Genomic DNA, 16,578 nt, shown 5'->3' on the forward strand with positions numbered 1-16,578 from the left:
GGAGAGAGGCTATCCAATGCCACACGTGCACAGGCATGCACAGACACACATCACACACACACTTAGACACACATGGAGAAATAAATACTTTTAAAAGGCTCATTATTATTGTTGTTCTTGTTGCTGGCACTCTGCTCAGCTTTATCAGTAGACTGAGTTGGAGAGATTCATGAATAAGGCATAAGACATTTCCCTTCTTGGTTCTAGTAGTTCCACAGACTCTCCCTGCACTATTTCAAGTGGATTCCCAAGTGCCAGGTTCTCAGAATGTTATTTTTTTAATCATGTGTGGTTGTGTGTGAGGTATGTGTGTGTGTATATGTGTTGTGTGGTATGTGTGTGTGGTGTGTGATTGTGTATGTGTGTTTGTTGTGTGGTTGGGCATGTAATGTGTGTGCATGGTGTGTGTGTGTGGTGTGTGTGTGTGTATGGTTGTGTGTGTGGTGTCTGCGTGGTGTGTGTGTAGTGTATGGTTTTGTGTGTGTGGTTGTGTGTGTGTTGTGGTTGTGTCTGTGTGGTTTTGTGTGTGTGTGGTGTGTGTGTGGTTGTATCTGTGTGGTGTCTATGTGGTATATGTATATAGTGTATGGTCCTGTGTGTGTGTGTGGTATGTGGTTGTGTCTGTATGTTTTTGTGTGTGTGTGTGGTGTGGTTGTATGTGTGTGTGGTGTCTGCGTGGTATGTGTGTGTAGTGTATGGTTCTGTGTGTGTGGTTGTGTATGTGGTGTGTGGTTGTGTCTGTGTGGCCTTGTGTGTGTGCGTGTGTGGTGTGGTTGAGTGTGTGGTGTCTGTGTGGTATGTGTGTGTAGTGTATGGTCCTGTGTGTGTGGTTGTGTATGTGGTGTGTGGTTGTGTCTGTGTGGTCTTGTGTGTGTGCATGTGTGGTGTGGTTGAGTGTGTGGTGTCTGTGTGGTATATGTGTTCAGTGTGTGGTGTATGGTTGTGTGTGTGTAGTATATGTGTGTGAGTACAAGCAGAGGTCAGGACAGGACATGGTCGTCTTTCTCTTTTCTCATCACCTTATTGCCTTGAGGTAGGGTCTCTGACTGAAGGAGAAACTCACCATGTCTGATAGGCCGGCTGGCCTGCAAGCGCTTGGATCTGCCTGTCCCCACCCCTCAATTTTGGGGTTACAGGAATGCACAGCCATGCCCGGCTTTCGACATGGGTACTGGGGATCCAAACTCAGGTCCTGCAGCCTTGCAGGCTCACCCACTGAGCCATCTCTCTACCCCCTGAAGTGTTGATATTTTTTTAAATATTTATTTATTTATTATGTATACAATATTCTGTCTGTGTCTATGCCTGCAGGCCAGTAGAGGGCACCAGACCCCATTACAGATGGTTGTGAGTCATGTGGTTGCTGGGAATTGAACTCAGGACCTTTGGTAGAGCAGGCGATGCTCTTAACCTCTGAGCCATCTCTCCAGCCCCAAGTGTTGATATTTTTGAGAATTAAAAGCAGATTTGTTTCCAGTTATTAAACATACTCAACCTCACTAACAACCTAAGAATGCAAATTAAATATTGAGCTATATCTTTTTCTAGTGAAAATCTTAGATAACAGGCTATTATTATATTGTATGGAAAAGGGTCTCAGGTACCCGTGCCCTCTCCCATGACAGCTCCTGGCATGTGCTGCTAGTTAGGGGTTCTTAATTCTACTACATAAAATCCAAATGCACGGCGTGACTCTTCATTTGTGAAGAACATGATTTTTAGGGTGAGTCAATAATATTAATCAATAGGAACACTTATTTTCTTTAACTCATTTAACACTAATTTAAATTCTAGCAATCTAGCCCAATGGAAAGAGTTTCAAGGGGAGAAAGATGTGTGTGTTCTTATACAAACACATGTGTGAATTGTTGAAAAGACCTACATATTTGTTCATATTTACTAGCATATTGTACAAAGATTTTAAAGCACAATAAAGGCACAGTTTTTGAATGGCACCCCTGTGTCTACGGCACAGGAGGGAAAGGGTCAAGTCAGTAACTCATGCATGCTACAGAAGACTACGCACCTGCTGGGGGCATCAAAGTAAATCTAGGAAATTATTTGCAGTATTATTCACTGGAGAAAGCAAATGTTGCAATAACATGAATAACAGGTACTATTTTCTACATTTAAGTCACTTTCTCAAAGGGGCTTCAGGAGAAGGGCAAGAGAAGGCAGTAGCTCATGTGAGATGGAAGGGAAGGGAGGGTTACTTGGAGCAGAACAGACAATGGAGAAACAGTGTAGGGAGTTGGGTTTGCAGATGGCATCTGAGCTGAACTGGGTCATTTTTGTCATTACTCCTCAACACTGTATTTAAATACCATTTATATTATATTAGACACTGCAAATTTAAAAATAAATGATAGTTACTTTATTGAGATATGATCTGCAAATAAATTTCCTGTGTAATATTTAATATGTTTGTATAAACCCATGTCTATAATACATGTACACACATCTGTTTGAGATACGTGTGTATCTATGAAACTGTCACACCACTGAGACCATGAGCATAGCCTTGCCTCCCCAAAGTCCTTTCTGCCCCCTTTATGGTCATCGTTGTGGGAAAATGCCTGAGATAATCAACTCATAAAGAAAAGGGTTTATTTTGACTTACGGCTTTGGCAGTTTTGGGTCCTGGTCACTTGGTCTATTATCTTTTAGGCTAATTCTCGGGCAGAAGATCATAGCAAGGAGGATGCCACGTGGAAGCTGTCACCTCATGGACAGGAAGCAAAAAGAGGAAGAGGCCAGAGTCCCCATATCCCCTAGAAGGGCACACCCTGGGTGGTACAGCTTCCTCTAAGTAGGCCCCGTTTCTCAAGAGTTCCAATATCTTGTCAGATGTGGCAGCGTATGTTTGTGGTCCCTGAGGGTGAAAGAGCTCCCAGATCTGAGGCCTTACCACAGTTTGAGCCTAGTGGGGACCAGTGATTGGGTGATGATGTAGGCTTACGTCAGCTGCTCTGTGTCTGTTGGGGTTATTTCCATTCCTCACAACATTCAGCAGGACTTTCAAGACCTTCCTGTTTCTGGGGTTCCCTTCACTACCTCCTCACTCTCCGTGACTGAGCTTACAGAGTATACTAAGCCCTGCCCTGGTCCTCTCTCGTCTTCTCACCTCATAGTAGTGTGTGCCACCTGGACCTCCCTCAGCAGTCTCCAGCTTCCTGTTGGGTGGTCCTGGGAGGAGCTAATGGGGTACCCCCCACCTTGAGGGCTGGCTGACCCTCTGCATGGCTTCCCATCAGCAGATGAAAATAGTCAGGACCTTCTCCTCTGTCTACTCCCTTTCTGCCGTGGAGTCCCCACCAGCCCTTCCCATCCCTTCTCTGGCATGCCCATCTTCTTGAAGAGGCAGGCTAGTTTTGCCAGCTTACCTATCTAATCTCTAGTTTGTCTACCTACCTCCTGGTATCTGGCTTAAATCACAAGCCATTTCCGGAACCAGTTTGCACTGTTACCATGACTTTCCTTGGGCTAATTTCAGTGTTCCTGAAACTCTGATCAGGTGCCCTTTAGCCTGTCCTTCCTCGTATCCAAGCCCACTCCGCCGATCACCACAAACCTCTTCAGTTAGCCTGACTATACATCGTAGGTTGCCCGAGGTCTCTGAATTGGTCTCTGTCTGCTTTCCCCACCTAGTTCCCTGGAGCCCTATGTTGAGCACACGCCGTCAGGCCTCGCCCAGGTTATGTTCCCCAAGGATGCCCACACACCTGACCACATTTAGAAATCTTATCTTCCAGTTGGGCGGTGGTGGCACCTGCCCTTAATCGCAGCACCCGGGAGGCAGAGGCAGAGGCAGGAGGATCTCTGTGAGTTAGAGGCCAATCTGGTCTACAAGAGCTAGTTCTAGGACAGGCTCCAAAGCTACAGAGAAACCCTGTCTCAAAGAAAAAAAAAAGCCCCACTGCTAGTGCAGAGACTACAAGCATGTGGAGAGCTCAGCCACAGAGTCATCTGTCATGCTCTGTCAGGTCCCCACACTGCCACCCTACAAGGCTCAGGAGCCTTCCAATCCTTCCAAAAAGAGAGAGTGAAAAGGCTTAGAGCCAGAGGTGCAGGAGGAGCAAAGTGAATCATGACTCTAGTCATGACCAGACCACTGGGGGGGGGGGACCGGACGGGACACGGACACACACACACACACACGACTGGCAAGCCCCCACACCCAACTGTCCAAAATCCTTTTGAACGCTCACTCCTTTCATTCGGGAGATGTGCCCTGCTTCCTTCATCTCCTTGTAAGGGTTCTCAGCCCAAGGCCATGACATCTGCCCGCAGAGGACATGCCTGGACTGTCAAGCGCACCCTACGTCTGTCCTCTGAACTGAGAACGTTTTTCTTTTTTCTTTTTTTCTTTTCTTTCTTTTTCTTTTTTCTTTTTTTTTTTTTTTTTTTGGATTTTTCAAGACAGGGTTTCTCCGCAGCTTTTTTGATTCCTGTCCTGGAACTAGCTCTTGTAGACCAGGCTGGCCTCGAACTCACAGAGATCCACCTGCCTCTGCCTCTCGAGTGCTGGGATTAAAGGCGTGCGCCACCACCGCCCGGCTTGAGAACGTTTTTCTTAAGGGTTGTTTCATCACCTCTCACCTCTAATTCATATCACAGTCGTTACCCACCATTTGCCTTTCTTAGACTGACCCTGACTCTCTCCTCCCCGCAGGAAGTGCTTACTAAGTGCGCTGCACCGCCATCATGTGAATACCTGACATGCAGCAAAAACGGCAAAAGGACCTCAGAGACTTTGTGGTTTGGGTGCAAAGCGTCTCCAAAAAGGCTGCGTCTGGGCCAGAGTGTGGGAATGAAGACTCTGGGCTGCTATTCTGAGTCTGGGATGTGCCTTCAGCTTATTGGAGAGACCCAGCAGAAAATGGGGCATATTCATCAGCGAGGCGAGGGGAGGCGCTATACCATGTCCCATTTCTTCTGGTCTTCTGCAGACAGACCACATAGTATGTTGTCTTCTGCTTCTATTTCCATATTCCTTCTCCATTTCCGACTCTATGTTCATCCCTCTCCATCCCTCACGCCCAGGACACACTTCAGACATACTCTTCTTTATCGTTCATGTGCACCTTTGCCTCCAATTTTTTTTGGTTTGTTTGTTTTTGTTTTTCAAGACAAGGTTTCTCTATGTAGCTTTGGTGCCTGGAACTAGCTCTTGTAGACCAGGCTGGCCTAGAATTTACGGAGATCCGCTTGCCTCTGCCTCCCGAGTGCTGGGATGAAAGGCACGCGCCATCACTGCCCGGCTTTGCCTCCATTCTTAAGCGCGAGCTTAATTCCCGCCCCCGCCCCCTCCCCCGCCTCCGCTCAGAAAAAAAAAAAAAAAAACAACGAACTGGAGCGTTGGGTAGGAGTGTACCTGGGGAAACTGGACCAAGACTGGACCAAGTAGGCCCCAAGAGTCCTGGCTTCCCAGGGGAGCCTGCCAAGGGAGCTAAGCGCTTGGGACTCCGGTGCTTTGTCAGTCTCAGGGAAGTCTGAGGCACACGCCAGGGCTGGCGTTGCTCCTCCCGAGTCCAGGAAAACCAAGCAGGGAAACAAAACAGATCATGAGGTCAGTGTGGGCCTCCTCCCAACACCGCTGTCTGCTTCTGACGATGCTCTTTCTTGAGGCTGTGGGCAATGACCTACTATTTGACCCTGACTGGGGCTTTGAGTCCTATGAAATCACCGTTCCCAAAAAGCTAAGCCCTAGGAAAGGGGAGCAGGGTGGAGACAGTTCTTTGTCGTACCTCTTACAGATACAGGGCAAAAAACATACCATTCACCTGCGGCCCAAGAAGTTACTGTTGCCGAGACATCTGCCTGTTATCTCCTTCACTCAGGAGGACAGTCTAATGGAGGATTACCCACACATACCAAACGAGTGCAATTACGTGGGCTTCGTGGAAGGCTTTCAGGAATCTGACGCTACCCTGAGTACATGCATGGGAGGTCTGCGAGGCATCTTGAACATAGACTTCAATTACTACCAAATCGAGCCCCTCAGGGCCTCTTCCACGTTTGAACATGTTGTGTATGTCCTAAAAAAGGACAAATTTAGCAATCAGACCTGTGGTGTGGTTGATGAAGAAACAGATGGGCAAACCACCCAGCAAGAGGCTAGGATAAGTAGCTTTCATAAATCCTATAAGCACCAAAAGTACTTGGAATTGGTCATGGTCTTTGATTGGACTAGATTTATGTCTTTAGGCGGAAATTTTACTAAAATCGTTGAAGACGCTATTCTTCTAACTGCAATTATGGACACGTACTTTCAGGACGTCAGGTTACGGATCTGTCTAAAAGGACTTGAAGTCTGGTCCAGTCGTGACAGAATGAACACTTTCTTTTTCACCTTAGCTGAAATTTTAGGTCAGTTTGTACTATACAAAAGACTGGTATTACATCATGTCCTTCCCGCGGACTGGTCACATTTATATCTTGGAAGAAGTTTTCCGGATGCTGTCGCATGGTCCTGGGGGCGAGCATGTGAGGTATACCATGCCGGGTCCGCAAGTAGCTTCGTTGGTAAGAATATCCTTGGGCCTGCTACTTGGACTGCTCATGAAGTGGGCCACTGTGTGGGAATGCAGCACGACGGAGAGTATTGCCAGTGCAGAGGTAGGACGAGCTGCATCATGGGTACAGGACGCACAGGGTTTAGTAATTGTAGTTATGATCAGTATTTCATACACGCATCCTATAAAATGTCATATTGTCTATCTGACATCCCAGGACGAGGTTATGTGATTAAGAGATGTGGCAACAAGATTGTCGAAGGTACAGAGGAATGTGACTGTGGCTCCAAAGAAGACTGCCAAAAAGACCCGTGCTGTGGGCCGAACTGCAAATGGAAGGAAGGCGTCAACTGTTCCACCGGGCTTTGTTGTCACAAATGTAACTTTCTCCCATCAGGGTATGTGTGTAGGCCGGAAGAAAACGAATGCGACCTTGCCGAGTACTGCAACGGGCTCTCAGGTTTATGTCCGGAGGATACTTACAAGCAAGATGGAACTCCCTGTAAATATGGAGGAGTTTGTTTCAGTAAGAACTGCAGATCCAGGTACATGCAGTGCCAGGGTATTTTTGGACCTGCTGCCAGGGAGGCTCCTTACCAATGTTACGATGTCGTTAATAAGATGGGTGATCAGTATGGTAACTGTGGCATTAATATTAGTCAATATAATAGGTGCACGAGGGACAATGCAGTCTGTGGCAGGCTACAGTGTATCAATGTTAGAGTCATCCCCAGTTTGCCAGATCACAGTACTCTATTGTCCACCTATGTGAAGGCAGACAATCTCATGTGCTGGGGCACAGGCTATCATGGAGAACTAATGGCCCATGGGATACCCGACGTAGGTGTGATTAATGATGGCACTGCCTGTGGCCTTAAAAAGGTGTGCATAAAGGGAAGGTGTGTTGACTCTGCCACCATCATGTTCGACTGTTTGCCCGGCAAGTGCAATAGCCGAGGTGTTTGCAACAATAAAAGGAACTGCCACTGCAAGTATGGCTGGGAACCCCCGTTCTGTGAAGAGGTAGGACTCGGTGGGAGCATTGACAGTGGACCCCCTGCGCCAATGGCCGAGGAGATGCCCTCATCATTTCAAGCTGTGTATATTATGATGATGCGCATTATCTTATTCGTCATCTCCGTGATCGTCGTGTATTTTAGGCAGCTGATTAAAAAATGGTTTTATGATCACCAGAAGAAAGAAACAGTCAAAAAACCAAAGGATGCCGAAATGTCAGAAATGTAACGAGGCAAGCCTGTCATCTGATACATCTGGCTATCTAAAAAGCTTATCAGTTATTCACACAATTCTTCATTCTCTTCCCAGGATGATTCCACACAAATTCCCTGTGAGTTTAAAATCAACAAAAAAAATAAACGGTAGTCTTGTGTGGAAACAAATCGGTGCATTTTTCCCCCTTAGGATGCATTTTCCCTTCGGTTTGGGATCAAGCGTTGGATTACCTGGCTTATCTGAATGCAGTTTGTGTCAGGGTTCAGGGTATAGTCCTGTCTTAACATCCCGGGAAAGTGAGCCCATCTCTCCCCTGTGTCTTTCAGCTTCTTCAGGGCTAGGCATCTACACCTACACATATGCACCACTATGTGGTACTTGTGCACCTGCTACGTGTACCTGTGCACCTGCTGCATGCACCTGTACACCTGTTGCATGCACCCGTGCACCTGTTGCATGCACCTGTGCACCTGTTGCATGCACCCGTGCACCTGTTGCATGCACCTGTGCACCTGTTGCATGCACCTGTGCACCTGCTACATGCACCTGTGTACCTGTTGCATGCACCTGTGCACCTGCTACATGTACCTGTGCCCTGGCTGCATACACCTGTACACCTGATACATGCACCTGTGCACCTGTTGAATGCACCTGTGTCCTGCTGCATGCACCTGTGCACCTGCTGTATATGATACATGGAAATAGCACATTTTATAAATGAAACAAACACGTGTTACAAAGGATGATTTTGTCAGTGAGACTTTCTGTCAAGTCTCTCCTGGTGGATACAGCTCTGTCTATTGCCATGTGGTTTCTGACTTGGTGTTTGAGGTGAGCTCCAATGGGCCCTCTATCCTGAACTGTAATGACACCTGCCTTCTGTACAGCCTATAGAAGATGACAGCCCTTAACAGTGTTGGTAGCATGGCCATTAACAAAATTTAATGTTTGCTGCATGTATTTTTTTGGTAGTATTTTTTTGTCAACTTGACATAAGCTAAAATCTTCTGTGGAGAGGGAAGGAACCTCAATTGAGACAATGCCTCCTTCAGATTGAGCTGCAGGCAAGTCTGTGGAGCATTTTCTTGATTCAGAGTTGTTGTGAAGGACCTAGCCCATTGTGGGTGGTACCACCCCTGGGCAGGTGGCATAAAAAGCAAACTGAACAAGTCATGAGGAGGAAGCCAGTAAGCAGCACCTTCCATGGCCTCTGCTTCAGCTCCTGCCTCCAGGTTCCTATGTAACTCGATGTTTCTCTCTCACCCACCAGTTCCCAAATAACTATCCTGAGGTTTAATTATAAATGTTAGGCCGATGGCTTAGGTTTACTGCTAGCTAGCTCTTACATTTAAATTAACCCATTTCTATTCATCTGTGTATCGCCACATGGCCTATGGCTTACCAGTGGTGCTCTGGCATGTTGCTCCTTGGGTGGCTGCTGGCATCTTCTTCCCCCTCCTCATCTGAGTCCTCAGTTTGATTGTTCCACATAGCCCTATCCTGCCTGGCTATTGGTCAAAAAGCTTTCATTATTAACCAATGAGAACAACATATATTCACAGAGTACAGAAAGACACCCCACACCATTCCTGCCTTGAGTTCCTGCTGGCTTCCTTTCATGATGGACTGACTGTGAAGTGTAAGCTGAAACAAACCCTTTCCTTCCCAAGCTGCTTTCGGTCATGGTGTTTTCTCGCAGCAGTAGAAAGTCAAGTAGGATAATACGCCTGCTTTCACTGGTAGGCCTTTTTGAGTGGTCCTAGGTCTGGAGAAAGAGAAGAATGCCTTTTAGCCCCAACATCCTTCAATGCTCTGCCTCTAAATCCCCCCCCCCATGCACAGTGTTGGCATGGGGGGGCGAGGAAAGGGGACTTCCCACACGAGTCATTGCCACTTCGATGTCCAGAGAGAAGCCACCCCGCCTCCATACTTGCAGCATCCCAAGTTGTCGCAGCCTGCTCAAGGCTGGGTCTTCCTGCTGTTCCGGTTGAGGCAGCTCTATAGCCTCCTGTACCGCGTCCCAGTTTGCTGTGCCTTAGCCACGAAGTTCTAATCAAAGGCAAAAGCAGGGCAGACACAGCGGAGGTTCATCATCTAGTCTGTCTAGACTACTTTGGGTTTGTTTTCACTGAGAGACAAAAATGTAAATAACTCTGGTTTTGTGATGATCATAATTCTAAACATTTATTAAGCTTGGCCGGCCATGCAATGTCCTAAGATATAAGGACACTGAGTCATAGCGGAGCACTAATAGTGATGGATATCATACCGAGAGCTCACTATGTGCTAAAAGCGGTCTGAAGACTTTCATGTGTGTTATTGTGTATACTGTTAAAAGGGACTCTGCTGTAAGTGTTTTATTTTTAGGTTTTTAAATTTTATATGTACATGAGTGCTTGCTGTCATGTATATATGTATACTGCATGCATGCTTTGGTACCCGGAAGAGGACATGGGATGCCCTCTTGCTGGGGTTATGCATAGTTATGAATCAAACCACAATACAGGTCCTGGGAACTAAACTAAGGTTCTCTGCAAAAGCCACAGTCCTTAACTGCTGAGTCACTTCTTAGCCCTGGTGCTTATTCTTCAATAAAAACCAAGTCACAGCAATGTTAAAGGACCTACACAGGCTTCTACAGTAAGAAAAACATTACTTGAGGGAAAAACTTTGAATAATAATAAAGATCAAGTTTAAAGACAATGGCTTATTGAGAAATCTTCAAGTTATTAGTACATAGGAAATGAGTTTTTAACTTTTCAGTGAATATATATTATATAAAAATATTATATTATTTTATTATATATTATATATAAATATGATATAGTATATATAACATATATAATATTTCCCATTTTAACCAATTTGGTGGTAATTACTATTTAGTGGTAGTACATTTCATTTTGTGCTGATGTTCTAGATAATTCTTTTTTTGAGGCAGGGTCTCACTATGTTGCCCCACCCCTACCCTGCATTGGCCAGGGACTCTTTTTACTCTTTATGTAGACCAGGCTGGCCTCAAACTCACAGCAATCTGCCTTCCTTGGTCTCCTGGCTGTTGGGATCAAAGGCATGCCAACCCACGCCCAGCAAGACTCTCTTCATCTTCCAAAACTAATATCATAGATCCATTAAAACACACCCCATTCTTTCTTCCCTATCTCATCATAATCTACTTTCTGTCTGTATGAATTAGTAAGCTTAATCCCTTCTGGAAGCACGTTCATGTGGTATTTTTTTTCCTTTTCGTGACTGGCTTCTCTTAACACAGTGTCTCCAAAGTTGGTCTGTACTATAGTGTGTTGCTAAGGGAAAGAGCTGGTCTGTACTATAGTGTGTTGCTAAGGGAAAGAGCTGGTCTGTACTATAGTGTGTTGCTAAGGGAAAGAGCTGGTCTGTACTATAGTGTGTTGCTAAGGGAAAGAGCTGGTCTGTACTATAGTGTGTTGCTAAGGGAAAGAGCTGGTCTGTACTATAGTGTGTTGCTAAGGGAAAGAGCTGGTCTGTACTATAGTGTGTTGCTAAGGGAAAGAGCTGGTCTGTACTATAGTGTGTTGCTAAGGGAAAGAGCTGGTCTGTACTATAGTGTGTTGCTAAGGGAAAGAGCTGGTCTGTACTATAGTGTGTTGCTAAGGGAAAGAGCTGGTCTGTACTATAGTGTGTTGCTAAGGGAAAGAGCTGGTCTGTACTATAGTGTGTTGCTAAGGGAAAGAGCCTGAAATGTCCTACATCTAATTACAAAGGCTGGAGGATGGAGGGGGAGAAAGCTGACCAGTTCACAGCTGCAAGCCCCAGCAGCAGACTACTCTACATTTTTGTCTGTATGATAAAACCATGACTCAGACCCTCCCACATGATTGACTGACAGGTGCTCCTGCATCCTGTTACAATCTCAACCAAGCCAAATCAACAGAACTGCCCTGTCCCCAAACTTCTCTGATTTTTTTTTTCTTTTTTCTTTTTTGGTCCTCCTGTCCTTCCTATCTATAGTCAACATAGCTCTCATGAAAATGGCTTATGGCTTCCTTCTCCAAACATTTGCTATTAAAGTGCTCTTGTCTTACAGACATGAAAGGCGTTTTTCCGACGGCTATTCAACTCAGTTGTTGGAAGTCACAGAAATATGCCCCAAGCCCTGGTTCATTTCTGGCTATCATCAGTCATCAAAGCCTTTTTACTTCGGAGATCGCTCAGTCTCAACAGTTTTGATTCAACTGTGTGTCAGAATTTCCCTCCTAAAGACTAGATAATATCTCAATATATCTGTATACTATATTTTCTTCTTTTTTTTTTTTTTAAAAAAATGGCCCTCGGTTGTGTTTTAAAGTTTTTTAAATTTAAAGTCATATTTCTTTTTTTGAAAATTTTATACCCATACACAAGTGCTGTATTTATAAACATGGTACCCGCAGCTTCCTCTTGCCTCTCCAACTCATCTGCATTTTTCAACTTTCTCTCCAATCCATACCTCCTGAGTTAAGCAGACTGAGTTCTTTAGCATTGCCCATATATACTTGTGGTAGGGCTGACCACTTAGGAATGGATAGCCTATCAGGGGCTCATCCCATCCCTAGAGAAGACCAATTCTCCTTCTTCATCTAGGGGATGGGGCCCTGTGGGATGCCCCCCTTCGCTTTGGCAAGTCAGCTGGTGGTATCATTATGTACATCTTGTTTATGTGATTGTGTGGTTAAGATCTGTGTTTCCTTTCACCGTTCCACTCAAGTTGTTTCTACCTTGATTCTCTTCTGGGTGATTACTAAAAACCTTGGCACAGAAATAGTTCTCTCTGTCCATTTTCGGTTCTTTGGGGCATATGTTTGAAAGTGGAATTGTTAGGTATTATCGTAATTATATTTTTAATTATCATTATTATTTTTTTAGCTGCCATACTGCTCTCACAACATGTGGGTAGCTTTTCACATTCTGGCTAGCTAGCATTGCCCAAGGGTTCCAATTCCTTTCTTTTTTAAATCCGCTGTCCATATTACACATTCACACATCACATACACACACATACGTGCACACACACACACACACACAGAGACGATGACTGCAGAACCATGCTAACATGTGGAAGTTAGAGGACAACTTTAGGTGTTGGTCCTACCCTTCCAGCTTGTTTGAGAGAGTGTCTCTTTTTCATTGCTGCCGGTGCCAGGCTTGCTGGCCTGCAAGTTTCCCTTCTGTCTTTGTCTCCCATCTTGCCACATGCTGGGGTTACAGGTGCATGCCACCACGCCCAGCTTTAAGGTGGTATCTGAGGATTTAAATTCGGGTTCTGATGCTTGCCTGGCAAATGCTTGAGCTACTGAGGCATCTCCCCAAAGAGTCCAATTTCTGCCCATTCTGCCCATCGTCCCCCTCACAGGGAGTTTCTGATCCTTAGTAATAGTCTTTCTATGGGTGTGAGGCACTATCTTACAGTTCTGATTTTCTTATCTCCAAATGATTATGGATGTTAAGCATCTTTTCATAATTTATTGACTACTTATGTGTTTTCACTGGTGAGTATGTATTAAAATCTCTTCCCCATTTTTTCATTGCTCATTTGGTTCTTTTAAATTGCTGTTTTCCAAGAACCAATTACTGGTTTTATTGACTTCTCTCTATTGCTTCTGTTTTCTGCTATTGACAAATCTCTGCCCAAATCTTTATTGTGTCCTGTCATCTGCTACTGATTTAGTTCTTCTCCTTTCTATTACCTTACGGTGTAATTTATTTAAGATTTTATTTCATTTAGTGTGTTTAGAGATAAAATTTCCTGGTTAGGACTGTTTATGATATATTAATAATTTGAGTTTTAAAAGGTGTTATATATATGGGTGTTCTGCCTGTGTATATATCTGTGAACCACATGCATACCTGGTGCCCCTAGAGTCGGTGGGCTGAAGAGGGCAACAGAGCCCCTGGGACTGGAATCACTGATGGTTGTTAGCTGCCATGTGGGTATTTGGTATCGAACCTGGGTCTTCTGCAAGAGTAGCTTGTACTTTTGACCACTAAGCCATCCCTCTAGTACCCGTCATAATAAATTTGACATCTGATATTTACATTTTAATTTATTTTAAGATATTTTAATTGTCCTTGTAATTCAATCTTTAGAACATTGGCTGTTTAACATAGATCTGTGAATTTTCCAGTTTCCATTCTGCTTAGATTTTCAGTTTCATTCCATTGTGATTAGAAAAGATATGTCATGAGATTTCTTTTTTCTCCTCTTATTGAAAATGAATTCTTTCCTCACATAAGGTATCCTGATTACAGTTCCCCTCCTTCTACTCCTACCAGTCCTTCTCCATCTCCCTCCCCTCTGGATCCAGCCCTTTCTGTCTCATCAGAAAAGAACAGGCATCTAAGAGATAATGATAAAATAGAATAAAATAAAATATAATAAGATAAAACAAAAACTATCACATCGAGGTTGGACAAGATAAACCTACAGAAGGAAAAGAGCCCAAGATGGGGCAAGAATTAGAGATCCATTCAGGAATCCCATAAAATTATACATTCAGGAATCCCATAATATTGTACGCCGAGAAATCCCATGGAAACACTAAACTGGAAGCCATGATATATAAGCAGAAGACCATGAAGGCCCTGGCCTTGCCGCTTTCTTTAGTCCCGTGAGTTCACACGAGCTGTGTTTATGTTGATTTTGAAGGCTTTGTTTTCATGGTACTCTCCCTCCCCTGTCATCCTTACACTCCACCTCCTCTTCTGTGGGGTTTCCTGAGCTCTTAGGGGGGATATTTGATGGAGACATCCTGTTTAGGGATGAGTATTTCAAGGTCTCTCACTCTCTGCATAATGCCTGGCTGTGGGTCTCTGTTTCCAGCTGCTGCAGGAGGAAGCTTCTTTGATGACGGCTGAGCAAGGCACTGACCTATGAGTATAGCAGAGTATCACTAAGGGTCATTTTACTGTTACTTTTTTTTTTTTTTTTTTTTTTGACCAGTAGTAGTTGGTTTTGCCCTAGGTTCCTGGGATATCTTATCTCTGGTTCTCGGTACCCAAGCAGTGTTGGGTATGGATTCCTTCTAGTGGAGTGGACTTTAAGTCAAATCAAATATTGGTTGGTTATGCCCTCAAGGTTTTGCCAACAATGCTCTAGTGTACCTTGCAGGAAGAACACCCTTGTAGATCAAAAGGTTTGTGGCTGGCTTGGTGTTTACATTTCTCTGTGGGTAGCACACAGAGTACCTTCTGGTACCAAAGAAACTAGCAGGTAGGGGCGAAGGCTCTATGTAGAAGCCAACCCAGCTTGCCCATGTTCAGTGAGTTGTGTGGCTGTTGTCTCCAGCAGGAGGACTTGGTTTCAGTTTGTGGAGAGCATCCTATAGTTTCATGAGCAGCCTGGTGGGTTTCCCAGGGGAACACTTTGGCCAACAACTCAATTATATGTAACCCAATCTCAGTACAGGAAGCTGTGTTTGCTAGCAAGTGGTAGCTAACTGGGACTCTGCCCCTCTGACTTTCTGAGCAGAACACTCATAGCACAGGCACCAAGACCAACAATTAATAAATGGGTATCATGAAACTGAGAAGCTTCTGTACAGCACAGGGCACTCTTTGGGACAAAATGGCGGTCTAGATATGGGAAAAGATTTCACCAACTCCACATTTGAACGAGGAGTAATATCCAAAATATAGAAAAAACTCAAAAACCTAGTTGTCAAGAAAATAAATAATCAAATTAAAAACGGTACATATCTAAACAGAGAATTCTCAATAGAGGAATCTCATATGGCCGAGAAAAACTTAAATGCTCAACATCCTTAGCCATCATGGAAAAACAAATGAAAACTATTCAGATTTCATTTTACACCTGTTAGAATAGCTAAGATCCCCAGAGCAGTGCCATGTGATTTCAAACATTTGTATTCTGTTTTGTGACAATGTATGGTTTGTGCTAAAGAAGAGTCCTCTTCAGTTCGCTTTCTAATCTTGTTGAATGGGATAATCAGTGCGCATTTGTTGAGGCCAATAAGTCTGTAGTGAGGCTGAAGTCCCGTGCTTGATTTTGATATCTTATCTGGGTGTTATATCCGTTGTAAAAGCACAGCACTGGAGCTTGTCATTATTGCTGTAAACTTACTTTGTTTCTCCTTCTAATTCTGTCTGTTAGGTACTTATGTACTCATCATTGTCTATTTTTTATGAATTAACTGATTGGTTTTTCTTCCCATTTACTGCTGTTTTACTTAAGATACAATGTGGATGATGGATAAATGACAATGAAGTCTTCAAAGGCCATGTGCTCAGGCTGTACTGAGCACAGTTCTAATTGTATCAAGGCAGATTTCATGCAGTATTTTTTTTGGATCCCCATACAGTTATGGTGCAGGATTATGTATCAGTAAAATATGCATTATGACTTCCTAAACCTGAATCTACTTTATTGCCTACACAGTGCAATAATTTTTTTTTGAAAAAAGCATTTATTGGCAATATGATGAGTAATATTTTTTCTCCTGTACTCTTTACAAAAGTCATAAATCACAAGGGTTGGCAACCTGGAAGTTACCCAAATACTGGGTTTGAAATGCACAAATGAAAGGAATCTGTCCAGACTCAGAATGAACATCTTTGTTTTGTTTTTTTTTTAAATATTCATTTATTATGTATACAATATTCTATCTGTGTATATGCCTGCAGGCCAGAAGAGGGCACCAGACCTTATTACAGATGTTTGTGAGCCACCAAGTGGTTGCTGGGAATTGAACTCAGGACCTTTGGAAGAGCAGGCAATGCTCTTAACCGCTGAGCCATCTCTCCAGCACTCAGTATGAACATCTTTACGGTTGGAACTAACACTGGCTCAGTTAAT

The 16,578-nt window shown here is 44.2% G+C and overlaps 1 protein-coding gene across 1 annotated transcript; it reads left to right on the forward strand.

The window, feature by feature from the left end:
* The first annotated feature begins 5,564 nt into the window (after positions 1–5,564).
* Adam30 (ADAM metallopeptidase domain 30) lies at positions 5,565–7,760 on the forward strand. Its single transcript, XM_057793883.1, has one exon. The coding sequence runs from the start codon at positions 5,565–5,567 to the stop codon at positions 7,758–7,760; it is 2,196 nt and encodes a 731-aa protein (XP_057649866.1).
* Positions 7,761–16,578: the final 8,818 nt, after the last annotated feature.

This window comes from Chionomys nivalis, chromosome 18 (genome assembly GCF_950005125.1).
Source record: "Chionomys nivalis chromosome 18, mChiNiv1.1, whole genome shotgun sequence".
Classification (NCBI taxonomy): domain Eukaryota; kingdom Metazoa; phylum Chordata; class Mammalia; order Rodentia; family Cricetidae; genus Chionomys; species Chionomys nivalis.